The following is a 13,490-nucleotide window of genomic DNA, read 5'->3' as shown; positions in this document are numbered from 1 at the left end:
TGAGTTCTCAGTAGTCCTCATTGTCCGCTATGTTCAGCAAGTCCGGTTTTATCCCATGCTTTTTCAGACCCAGGCCAGTCAATTTGTGCTGGAAAGAAATGCACACTCTGCAGTTCCCTGTGTCATGGTCTATAGTTACAAACAAGGTCAGGTTTGCTGATCACGCTGTTCAAATCTGTATCTTTATGAATGTCCTCCATCAGTTACTAAGAAAAATGTGTTAAAACTCCCAAGCATGACTGTGGCTTCATTATTCCTACTGACAGTCCTGGTACTTTTTGCATACATCTAAGAAAGGTTAAAACTATCTTACTGTATTATTTTGTCCTATTTTGAGTTTTCCTAAAAATGCAATCTGAGATGTGGACTTCTGAACAGATAACTGGAGTGACCGTGGAAAGCACAGTGAGGTGACAGGAAGGAAGGGCCATATTGGGTCTATTCCTGGGCAGAAGACCACAGTAAGCAGCTAGAGCTGTGTTCCTGGGAACCTACTAAGGAAGCAAACAGATGTGTTTCAGAACTGTATCTATGAGCAATGGGAGCCTGCTGACCTTACTCACCCTCACCCTGCTGAGGTTTGCCCTGGAAAAGTTACCTACCCCACAGCTGTAGATTTAGGGTGAGCAGCTTTCCGAGGTCCTGATAGGAGCAAGTGCAGTGGAGTGCTGGTGACACAGAAAGCCATATTTCATGGCTGAGAATGAAGTCAGAGGGAAGGAATGTGGTCCAGAATGAAACAGTGCTGGTGACAACTGCCATCCTGAGACTGACTCCCTCCAGATGGAGCACCGCTGTCCCCTTTAGTCAAGCTCTGCGATTCCACTTCAAGCACGCTTTTTCTAGCATGAACAGTTACATCATCTTTCCCTTCAAGTGTCTGGGTGGCAGCTATTTTTATTTTGCCATTTACTTTTAACCTTCATGTGCTTTTACAATCATTAAATAACCGTGGTTCATTATTTTCACTTTGTTAGCTAATTTTTGTCTTTTAATTGAGTCAGTGCCTAACGGACTTACTTGGATTTAAATTATTGTCTTATGTGCTATGTATACTTAATAAGCCCTGCACCTTTTTTCCTTACTGCTTGCCCTCTTTGGACTGACTCTGTTCTCATCATTCTATGATCTCCTTCTATTAACCTGAACAATATTCTCAATTAGTATAAACTTTAAGGTTCCCTCAGCCTGACACAGGAATCACTGACATAACAAGTCTAATGTCAGATGGTCACATTTCCAATTCCCTGGTGGTAATCCTGAGATTAAAAATGTAATTTAATCCCATTCATCACCAGTTTGACTTCACAATACTGAATGTATGATAAGCTGCTGCAGCTGACCACTATTTGCTTAGATTTTCTTCCTGGAGCTCCGGTCATCTATCTGAAGGGTGTTCTTTTCTAATTGTTTCATCCATTGTGTGCATGTGCAAAGGTCAGTAGTCAGCTTACAGAAGTCAGCAAGCACCTCACCACTGAGCTATAACCCCAACCCTCAGGGGTCACTTTAGATATCACTTATTTCTTTCAAGATGGTCTCAGTCTTCACAGCAGTACTGGCATAGGGGTCCCCACTTTGTACATGATGGAGCAGGCTGAAGCTACTTGTCCAAAAACTTTCAGCTGAAAAACACTGAAAGAGAGCTTCAAACTCTCATTTGTTCCACTAGGTCAACTTGGAGTTAACAGTGGCAAACTCCATCAAAATCAACCTGATCTCAACTCTCTGAAGAGAAACAAATCAGCTAGCAAAGCCTTACACTGTGCATGGTCTGCAAGCTGCTGGTGCTGGCCAAAAACAGCAGCCCACTAGGAGATAAGGGCCTGCAACAGGTGAAATCAGTCACCCACGAAACTCAGGCTTAGTGTAAATGACATTCACGCACAGTAAAACACTCCCACCGAAGATGCTGGGCACAGATGCACATCTGACCACAGGCTTCCCATCTCACCAGGCACCTGCCCTGGGACAACTTCCACCATGCGACTAACTGCTTCTTGGCCTGTACCTCTCAAATACAGAATACAGAATACAAAAACTTAAAGCCCTGTTTCTAGTTGTTATATCATGTGGGATTACGAACACATTAGAAATAAGTGGGGCTTTTCGTGTGCATGTGAGTGTCTGTGTATGTGCGCACGAGCACGTGTCTGTTCTCATATGTGTGAGTGCACACACAAAACCAGCTCGAGCATACCCTGTGAAGCTCCAAGGCTGACATCAGAGTCTTCCTCTACTGCCTTCTACTTTACCACTGAAGCAGGGTCTCTCAGTTGAACCCAGAGTTTGCCATACAGCTTAGTCTCGCTAGCCAGACCCCATCTCTGCCTTCTAAGAGATGCCCACCTGGGATTTAAGTGAGTTCAAGGGATCTACACTCTGGCTCTCAAGCTTGGAGAGCAAGCACTTTATCCACCAAACCATTACCCTAGCCCTAGAAAAAAAAAGTATGTTAATGAAGTAAGATTCGCAGACTCTATGGAATAGAGTCCCATTACTGGTGTTTCACAGAAGTACATAACATCTAGAAACTTAATCAATTCCTAACAACTCAATCAAGGAAGCAGCAAGTCAACTAGACATCTGCAATTCTAAATTTCCTGAATATCCCATGCCAAACTTGAAATCTTAAAATCCTTTCCTGGGAACCTTTCATTCAATCCTCTATTATTATTATTATTATTATTATTATTATTATTATTATTATTATTTATTTATTTATTTATTTTATGTACAAGAATACTCTATCTGCATGTATGCCTCCACACCAGAAGGGGGCATTTATCTCACTACAGATGGTTATGAGTCACCATGTGGTTGCTGGGAATTGAACTCAGGGCCTCTGAAAGAACGGCCAGTGCTCTTAACCTCTGAGCCATCTCTCCAGCCCTCAATCCTCTTTCTCGCTGAAGCAATTATGTAATAGTAATAATGCCCATGGTATGGAAACTTAGCCAGAAAAGTAAGTTCAAACTCAGCCTCAGAGTGGAATAATAGTCTCACAATTATAAAAGTGAGTTTCTTTTGTGGATTTTAACAAACTAAACAACCTAGACATCAATACATACAGTCGTTTTCTGAACCAGGAAACTGCTGTCACTTCAGTTACTGAGCATAACTGTTTCTGTCTTGCCCCAGGAGAAGTGAAGAAACCACAGTATTCCCAGAAAAGCAGCATGGGTCTACTCAAATTGATTTGTTTGCTTGTTTGATTATTCTTATATGTGTAAGTGTTTTGCCTTTATGAATCTGCATGCCCAGAAGGTGTCAGATCTCCTGGGACTGGAATTACAGACAGCTGTTAGCTACCCTATGAGTGCTAGGAATTGAATCCGGGTCCTCTGAAAGACAGCTGGTCCTCTTAACCACTGACCCAGCAAGTTAAGTTGTTGGGGGAGGGAGGTTGTTGGTACTTTTTTTTAAATCCAATGTGACTGTCATTTGATGTGCTTTTTCATCACCTTCCCAATCTTTGCATAAATTGTATTCTTAAAAGATCTAACTAAACTTTAGAATAAACTCTAGACTAGCAAATAAACCATTTACAAAATTCTAAATTTGATACAGTTGTTATTACTAAAGTGCTATTTGACTCTAAGTGCAAAAGGCCAACCACTAGGAGATAATGTTTTAATTATTTGGAAATTTCCTACATGTACACAATATCATCAACCAAATCACAATGGTGTGTTGCCAGTCCTGGCAGTATACTAGGCATAGCAATCAGTTGTATTAACCTTGATGAGGGCAAATCCCATGTAGGCAAAGCTGGCAAAATAATAATGAGGTTTGGGGTTAGCATCTACCTATAGCTCTTCATTCCCAGACTAACTTGTATAGAAACTTAGAGACAATGCTTCCACCTGCAATACTTCCTGCTTCCCTTCCAGTATTCAGTGTTCTTCTAGTGTACCAGCTGAATTAGGAGAAATAATCAGGGAATATTCTTAAACTTCCCCCAACACTATCAGTATTAGTGAGCGATGGGACTGCAAATTTATTTTATTTTCCTTCTCCCTTAGTTTTTTTACTTTTGTCTGGTTTTTCAAGACAGGGTTTCTCCATATGCCCCGGCTGGCCTCAAACTCACTTTGTAGATCAGGGTGGCCCTGAACACAGAGATCTGTCTGCCTCTGCCTCCGAGTACTAGAATTAAATGTGTGTGCCACCACCACCTAGTGGGTCTCCCTTAGTTTTAAACAAAGGTCCTTCTGAAATAGATTTCCTTTTAACTTAGCTTATAGTGCTGGAGTTCCTGGCCAGGACTGTGCACATGCTAGGCACACTCCACCACTGAGCTGCTTCTCCAGCCCTGATTTGTTAACTTAACAAAAGAGGCAAATTATTAAATGTAAGGACTCAATTCTTGTTTTTGTTTTGTATTTTTGGGGGGTTGGGAGATAATGCTGGGAATTGAACCTAGGACTTCAAGCATACTAAGTAAGCACTCTATGGTTAAACCATATCCCCAGTACTTAACTTTGTTTTTTATCTAAATTTGCAAGACAAAACCAGCTCCTATTAAACTTGGTGACATTAATACAGACATGTAATTTGATAAAAGTTATGCAAAGGTTACGTGGCCCTGTCTTCCACTTTCTGCATGTGCTAAGGTTACAGAGGCACAGCCCCATGCTCATCTTTATCAATGGGCCCTTAGGCTTGCACAGTGAGCAATAAGACAGTCATAGCCCCAGCTCCTCTGACACTTTCTTACATAAACAATGTATTATATGTCTGCAAAGTAAAATGTCCTTAAAGTAAATATTAATATTATTACACTTTAACAATAAATTTTCAACTAAAAGAAACCATAAATATTGGAAAAACACCAAAAAAGAAAAAGCAAAGAAGAAACTAATTCGGTAAACAAATGCTTTTTTTTTAACAAATACTTAAAAAACATGTTCAGTACAAAATGTCAAACTACCAACAGAATGAACCAAGAGTACTGGGGTGTGGGTTGCTCCAACTGTGTTATATTCGGGCCTGAACATGGGCATGCAGAACCCTGGATAACTGAAAACCAGAGGTGAAAGCAAGAAGAGTGGCGCAGCCAGCCTACCTCCTTGTGCTTCATGTCCAGCTGACTTCTCAGCGTCTTGAGCTCCCGATCGCGGATGTCCAAACAAGTCTCCAGCGCGTGCGTCTGCCCCTCCCATTCAGATTTCTTATGTGCCACCATTATGTCGATCTGTTTCATGAGCTCCTGCAGTTCTGCTTCACAGGATGTCAAAAATCCCCTACAGGCACCAACAGACCAACACCACTTATGCCCACGTGGATTCTCATCTTTCACAGATAAAACTATCATAGCCGAAGCCCAGCTGAAGGAGTAAAACATCGCAGACGCACAGCCCAGGATGCCTGTGCCCTTGCTCTTATGCTGTCATCTCCTACACTCAGTCGGCTGCTTACTCTATAGACCATTTTGCTCTCCTCCAGTGTGTAACCTAAAGCTAAAGCCACTTAAAACACAGATGGAAGACAGGCTCCAAAGCCACAGAGAAACCCTGTCTCGAAAAACCAAAAAAAAAAAAAAAAAACACGGATGTTTTACATCTGGCTTTCCAAGTCAGATTTTCACTACTACTAACCACATTGCTGGAATATTTTAGAACGCTCTTGAGAGAATCCAGGCAAGCTTATGTCGCGTCTCTTTCAGCCCAAATGAATGGCCATGGCACCAAACGGGCTACTGTGCAGGGAAAGGATACTTTAAAAACCAGCCAACAAACAAAAAGCTGTTTCAAAAAATTCATCCTTGAGCAACATCTATTGCAATTATTTCTTCCAACTGTTACTAGGAACACACTGCGGCCTACCTCACTGCTCTCCACCTACCGATGCCCTCTGAACCGTAGGACAGAAGCAAGAGTCCATGCACCTGGTACTGTTAGGCTGAGATGTAAGGAGGGATGCCATCCACAAATGTACAGTGGCTCAACTTAGCATCTGCTTAACAGAACCAGATAAGCTTTTAAATTACACCAAGAAGCTCCCAGTCAAAGGCAAACTTACCCGCTATGCCCTCGATTTTGTATTCCTTCCAACAAGGCCTCCATCGCTAAATCCCCTTTGTTCTGGCAACTGGGGAAAAAAGAAAAGGAAAGGTGAAGAGAGTGAGAAAAGTCACTGTTCTCAATCCCAACATTCGACCTAATGTGAATGAAAGGTGAAGAGAGTGAGAAAAGTCACTGTTCTCAATCCCAACATTCGACCTAATGTGAATGAAAGCAGTCACAGTACGAAACAGAGCAGGGTAAGATGACTGTAGAAGCAAGGAATCTCACTCAAGAAATGCTAGCACAGCTGGGTGGTGGCGCACGCCTTTAATCCCAGCACTCGGGAGGCAAAGGCAGGCGGATCTCTGTGAGTTCGAGACCAACCTGGTCTACAAGAGCTAGTTCCAGACAGGCACCAAAGCTACAGAGAAACCCTGTCTTGAAGGAAAAAAAAAATGCTTAGCACCAAATACATTCTAAAAGAAAAAAAAAAATCCTAATTGCTTCTGACATTATCCTGCAAATCAATGAAACACCTAATTATTCTAGGCCTTTTCATTCATTGTTGAATTTAACTTAATTTTTGAGACAAGGTCTCACTATGCATCCCTGGCTGGCCTGGTATCAGTTTTGTTCTGTAGAACATACTGGCCTTGAACTCAGAGAAGCCCACCTGCCTCTGCCTCCTGAGTAGTAACACCACACTTGGCTTGCTGTTTTTGTTGTCAGATTGGTTTTATTTATTTATTTTTTAACTGTGTGCTTCCGCATGGGTGTATACACATATGTTCAGGTACCACAGAGGCCAGAGGCATCAGAGCCACCAGATCTGGGAGCTGGGAACAAACTCTGGTCATCCTCAAGAATAGTAAGTACATGCTCTTAACTGCTGAGCCATCCCTCTAGCCCCTCTAGGCCTAATCCTTAAAGAACGTAAGGGCAGAAAGCATTTTCTCTCAAGGGACTTTTACAAACCTCTTTACAAAATGAGAGGAAAAATAGTTTTTCACTCACATAACACAGGGGTTTTTGTTTGCTTTTCAAGCATAGGTTTCTTGATTTTTAAAACTAGAGCCATTATACAGAAGCTAAACTCCCTCCATTATACAGAGGCTAAACTCCCTGGTCATGGGTTGGAGAGAGGGCTCAGTAAGTCACTCCTGCTCTTGAGGAAGACCTGGGCTCAGTTCTCAGAACCTACATGGCTATTCACAATTGTAGCTCCAGTTCCAGGAGTCCCAACACCCTCTTCTGGCCTCTGCAGGCACCAGGTATGCACGTGATAAACATACATGCAGGCAAAACACCCATACTTATAAAACAAAATAAGGAAGTCTGTGAGTTTGAGGCCAGCATGGTCTACAAGAGCTAGTTCCAGGATAGTCAGGGCTGTTATACCGAGAAACTCTATCTCAACGCCCTCCCCCCCCCCCAAAAAAAAAATAAGCTCCCAGGTCAGCAACAGACCCTACTGACTCTAAGAGAAAACTTCCTGCATCATACTCTGTCCCCTGGAACCTAAGGACAAAGCCAACAGCACTGCATGGTGCCTTGTCTTTGACACACTCCCCCACTATTCACCCCAATTACACAGAATTTGCATGCTCCTCCTTTTTTCTAGACCACCGGTCTCTCAAGAACAGAAAACCAACGAGACTCATTTCTGCAGTGGAGAGCTGAGCTGTGCCCCAACATAGCACCATTGCATGCCTTTGGTGACCCCATCTCCCCTTCCTTGTTATGCAAACTGCTACAACTGAAGGACAAAGAGGGGAGATAGAAAAGAGAAAGTCATAGAAAAGAAAAAGACCCTTAAATTCAGAAGTATCGTGAGTTGTGTGTTAAGTTTCTCTTCATAAATCCTCAAAACATTCCTTGGCCAACCACCTTTCATGCCTTAAAAAGTGCCCTATTGGCAGAAAGAAAGCTTAAATGGTTAAGAACACTTGTTATTGCAGAGGACCCAGGTTTGATTCCCTGTTGGGGGCTGCAGACTCCTGGTCCCTTGACTTTCTTTGCCTGCCTCAGACCCTTTGCTGACGGAGTGAAACAACTTGTTTTCCTGTGCGTGCAGCTGCTCTGAGCACAAGACCCTCGTGAGTTCCTGGCGGCAGGAGAGTGGATTCTGATGGATTTTACAGCTGAAAATCCCAAGAGCGGGGGCGTGGCTTTCAGTTAAGGATCCCTGGAACACAATAAAGTTGGCATTCTTGTTTCAAGGATGACCGTGTCCCTATGTCTGTGTGTGTGTGTGTGTGTGTGTGTGTGTGTGTGTGTGTGTGTGTGTGTATTTTTAAATCTCCAGTTAGTTCCCGGCTCACGTACCATCCCCAGCACCCACATGGCAACTCATAACTATTCATAACTTTATTTCCAGAGGATCACCAGGCACGTGTATGGTGCACAGATAAACATGCAAGCAAAACACTCATACACATAAAATTTAACTGGCTTCTTTCCTTAAGCTTTCAAAGTCTCAACCATGAATTAGCTAAAGGTTAGGGTGTAGAGATTCGGTCCCTCTATCCTAATGCTTTTCAAAAAACTGTATTTCTCTGAGAAGTAGATTGCTTCAGTCTACAAATTCAGTGTCATACAAACTGCTCTCTAGATAGCAATAAAAGGCATGCTCCTTTCCACGGAATACCCCAGCGTGGGACTGAAAAAGAAACAGAAACGCTCCCCATCCCAGGCAATGAATGTAGGGATGGAGGACACACAAGACTCCAGAGACAGACGAGGATGAGAAGAGGGGGAAAAGCACAAGTGTGCTGGATCTGCACTGTTTCTACACTGTGCACTCTTCTTGCATGGTGTGGGCTCTTTCCTCCAGCTAGTATTCTGATAGATTTCACCATGACCCAAAATAAACCCTAAAGGAGAGGACTCCACTTTCTTCCAAACCAGTCAAATTACAAATTACACTCAGGCCCCGCCTTTGTTCTGCTTCAGAACTGGGAGGCAGAAGAGTCCACTCAACACTAAATAGAGGCCCATAAAGCAGTTCTGCTCTGCAACTAACCAGCTATGAGTTGTCGGACTTCAGTTGTTCGTATGAAGGTATGAACAGTAACTGCCAAAGTCTTTATTTCACCTTTAAAATTATTTCTCAAAATTACTCCTACTAAAATTATACCTCTTTAGGTCATGTTATTCTTAGTGATCTACTTAATAATACATAATTTGTTGGCATTTGTGTATGACAGTATTTAATAACAATGTGTATAATAGATGTTAAACTTTAGTGACTGTTTATCTTATCTGCCTGCCTCTTACACTTTCTATCTTCTGTCCACCCATAAAAGACATAAAATATGGTTCAGTGATTAAAAGCACTTCCAGAGGACCCAGGTTCAATTCCCAGCACCCACAGGGCAGCTCACAACTGTCTATACTCCAGTTCCAGGGGACCCGACATCCATGACAAAACACCAATGCACATAAAAGTATGTGTGTGTATAATGCATGTTATATATATATATATATATACACACATACATATGTATAATATAATGTATGTACGTCTATGTGTGTACATATACACAGGTGCTATCACTTTGAGGAAACAGGCTTAGAGGGCACGGTGACTTCACTACAGAAAGCTACAAGTTATATTGAAGCTCAAACCCAAGCAGTGTGACCCTCCGGTCCGAGCCATGTGCCACCTTTTATTTCACTCTGCCTTCTTATGCTTAACAAGATCTTCTCGGTGGGAAACAGAATAAAATTGAAGTATATGGCCTTGTGGCCACTAGGTGGCAGCAGCACTGTGATAAAGCTATTAAGGTATCAGGAGAGCCACCCGCTCAAAATGAAATCCTGAGACAAAGGCATTCTTGTTTAAAACGGGCACAGAGGACCGGCAACGCGCCCTGGAAAAACGCCTGCCAATGTGAGGTGTGCTTCTTTGGCAACACCCTCTGCACCAGTCTCCATTCTCCAGGATCAGATAAACTGCGAGGACTTGGACTTCCTGCGGATTTGGTTGTCTTGCGTTTCTCACAGCCACAACACTGATTCTGTCCCTAACCAACATGGCCTTTGTTCACCTCAGACAAGTCACTTCTTTCCTCTTTGATGGAGCCATGTGACACAAGACTGTGTAGCAAAGTATTCTGTGTCCCTAATCAATACAGATTTAAGTAAAAATTGTTTGATGATCTACCACTCCTTACCACCGACACCGAATGCTAACGGGGCCTCCGCAGCCAGCCAACAGGCAGAACTCAGTATTCACAACAGCCTTTGGGCAGAAGCCTGAAGGACCAAGTTCTCAGCACAAATGAGATTTGTTTGCCCCAGAGGGAGAGGAACAGAGGGTAGGGAATAAGAGACAAGGACGGGAGACAAAGGATGAGGGAGAAGGGGAAGGATCAAGGGAGAGGGGCAGGGATGGGTATTTGTCCCAGAGGACAAAGGACTGCCTCTGAATAGAGAGGAGGCAGATGGTGGAGCAAAGGCAAACGCTGGTCTATAAAATAAAAGGGAAAATCCCTGTGTTAAAATGAGGTGCTTTCTTTAAATTGGGCATATTAAATAGGTGAGCCACAGGGGGCTTTTGATTGCTGGACTTCAATACTAATAGCTGGATCTTGGTAGTCAGTCTCAGAAGTGACCAATAAGGGAATGGAATTTGCTGTCTTTAGGAATGTAATCTAAGGGTTTTTAGCAAGGCAGAGAGAATGAGAAAGAAGGCAAGACCTGCCATATACTCAATCCTGCTCACTGGAAAAATATCAACTGCAATGTATAAAGTTGGCATTCCCAGCAGCATTATTCATAAAGTAGGAACTCACTTAATATTCATTCACTGAGGGAATACTAAGAAGCTATAAAAAGAGGTAACAATCACAATACTTCTTCTATGGAGGATCTGTTACAAGGTAAAAAGAGTAAGACACTGAACAGTAAAAGAAATGTGTAATGTAGAATATTATTTTAAGATGTGTTACATTTGTTTATGCTGTGGAATATTTGTTTAATGATGCAAAAATGTGTTGCATTCTTTTTTTGTTTAATTTTTTGAAGACAGGGTTTCTCTGTGTAGCTCTGAAGCCTGTCCTGGCATGCACTCAGTAGAACAGACTGTCCTCCAACTCACAAAGATCTGCCTGCCTCTGCCTCCCAAGTGCTGGGATTAAAGGCGTAAATCACCACCGCCTGGCTTAAGTTACATTCTTTTATGTTGCATTTGTTTAACTCTGTGAAGCTGTGTTACTTTTCCTGTCTAAAACACCTGATTGGTCTCATAAAGAGCTGAATGGCCAATAGCGAGGCAGGAGAAAGGATAGGCAGGGCTTGCAGGCAGAATAAATATGAGAAAAAAAAAGCAAGGAGGAGGAGCAAGAGAAAAAGGAGAGGAGGATGCTAGGGGCCTGATAGTCAGCCACACAGCTAGCCATGGAGAAAGAATGGAAGTTAGATTACAGAAGAAAAGGAAAAAGTCCAGTGGTAAAAGCAAGACAGGACAGTTTAAGTTAAGAAAAGCTGGCTAGAAATAATCCAAGTTGGGGCTGGAGAGATGGCTCAGCGGTTAAGAGCATTGCCTGCTCTTCCAAAGGTCCTAAGTTCAATTCCCAGCACCACATGGTGGCTCCCAACCATCTGTAATGAGGTCTGGTGCCCTCTTCTGGCCTGCAGGCATACACACAGACAGAATACTGTATACATAATAAATAAATAAATAAATAAATAAATAAATAAATAATTGTGAAAGAAAGAAAGAAAGAAAGAAAGAAAGAAAGAAAGAAAGAAAGAAAGAAAGAAAGAAAGAAAGAAATTATCCAAGTTAAGGTCAGGCATTCATAAGTAATAATAAGCCTATGTGTGTTTATTAGGGAGTTGGGTGGCAGGCCCCAAAAGAGTAAAGAGTAAAAACAACAAGTGTGTTTGCCGTTGGGTACTTATTTACTGAGAACAAACTGTGAAACACTGTACCTGTAAGGAGAGAAATAATCACGGTGGAGGAGATGGGGCTAAAGCTAACCTGCTACAGGTAAGCCTGGATTTACGTTGTTTTATAGGGACTATGATGGTGTTTTATAACTACACATAAAAAGGAAAAGAAGCAGTACTGAGCTGGACATGGTGGCTCACACCTGTAATCCTAGCCACTTAGGAAGTGGAGGCAGGAAGACCATAAATTCAAGATCATCCTTGGCTACAGAGCAAGTTCAAGGTCAGCCTGGACTACATAAAACCCAGGTAAAGCAAAACTAGAAGGAGGAAGTTATCAAAACTATGGGTCTTGAAGGGTTGCCACTGGCCAAAAACAAAATAAATTGGGGTATCAAAAAATTTGCAATACGTTCAAACAATTTAAACACTTTAAAGTCTATTGGTTTGTTTTTAAAGGTAAAGCCCTCAGGTTGCCTCAGGAGATTGCTAGGCACAGATTTAAACATATCAAAGCCTATCTTTAAAGGTAAAGCCTTCAGGTTACCTTTGAAGGTTGCTAGGCCACCAATTCATTGATGTAGTCTGAAAAAAAAGGAACAGAGTTAAGCATTTCTCCTGCCGTTCCTATCCCAGTTATATTTCAGGGTAGTCAGATAGTTGTGGAAGGCAGGTTCTTCAGCAGAGCGCCAGATAAGAAAGCACTAAGAAATGACACAACTAGAAAGCACCACTGTAGTAATAAGATTGGTGGGGCTGCGTCCCCAGCACCCCGGCCGCCTGCTAGCTTATGCCCCGAAATAACAACACACAAATTGTATTCATTTAAATACTGCTTGGCCCTATAGCTCTAGCCCTTACTGGCTAATTCTGATATCCCGATCAACCCATCTCTAATAATCTGTGAGCACCAGTCTTAGTGAGCACCGGTCTTACCGGGAAGATTCTAGCCTACGTCCATCCTGGGTCGGAACTTCATCGCGTGTGCCTCAGAGAGCAGAGCTATCCCCACGTCCGCCCAGGAGCTGGGAGCATGGCGTCTCTGCTCCAGAGCGCAGAACTGTCAAGTCTGAGCTCACTTCCTCTTCCTCCCAGCATTCTGTTCTGCTTACTCCTCCCACCTATGTTTTAAGCTATGAGGGCCAGCCAAGCAGTTTCTTTATTTTTTTAACCAATGACCTTCCTCCATCATTTCCCCTTTTTCTGTTTAAACAAAAAGAAAAGGCTTTAACTTTAACATAGCAGAATTACATATAACAAAACAGTTATTAAGCAAGAATTACAGTTACAATATTTATATCTACCTTATCTTTTATCATAACAATGGAAAACTATAACTATTTTTCAATTCCATCAAAGACCTAAGTAAATGAGAAGTAAGCAACTTACAAAACTCTAGAAACCACAGAGACATCTCGCTGCCTGGCCAGTCACCCAAAGTTCCTCTGTACTGTTGGGGCATCAATCTTCAGCCTTTAGGCTCATAGTGTCCAGCAGACATTTCCATGAAGCAGGAAAATTCAAAGTCAGTTCAGTCACTATCTGTTATGTCCTGCAGAATGTCTTGCAGACTCCTTCATGAATCAG

At 42.4% G+C, this 13,490-nt stretch overlaps 1 protein-coding gene across 5 annotated transcripts in view; it reads right to left on the bottom strand.

Moving 5' to 3' along the window:
• The window catches only part of Cep63 (centrosomal protein 63), a 58,350-nt gene that overhangs the window by 37,639 nt on the left and 7,221 nt on the right, over nucleotides 1–13,490 (bottom strand). For 3 of the 5 annotated variants that reach the window (XM_013354020.2, XM_026789587.1, XM_026789589.1), the window contains exons 2-3: nucleotides 6,025–6,093; nucleotides 5,069–5,246 (exon numbers count right to left, since the gene is read on the bottom strand). In XM_013354020.2, the coding sequence (XP_013209474.1) occupies nucleotides 5,069–5,246; nucleotides 6,025–6,068 (222 nt within the window). In that variant the 5' untranslated portion in view covers nucleotides 6,069–6,093. Of the gene's footprint in view, nucleotides 1–5,068; nucleotides 5,248–6,024; nucleotides 6,094–12,450; nucleotides 12,489–13,490 lie in introns of those variants that run through there. The other 2 variants (XM_026789588.1, XM_026789590.1) reach the window with 2 other exon arrangements.

Source organism: Microtus ochrogaster, unplaced genomic scaffold, assembly GCF_000317375.1.
Source record: "Microtus ochrogaster isolate Prairie Vole_2 unplaced genomic scaffold, MicOch1.0 UNK24, whole genome shotgun sequence".
Taxonomy (NCBI): Eukaryota; Metazoa; Chordata; class Mammalia; order Rodentia; family Cricetidae; genus Microtus; species Microtus ochrogaster.
Note: the sequence above shows the minus strand (reverse complement) of the source record. Positions and strands in the feature narration are given on the sequence as shown.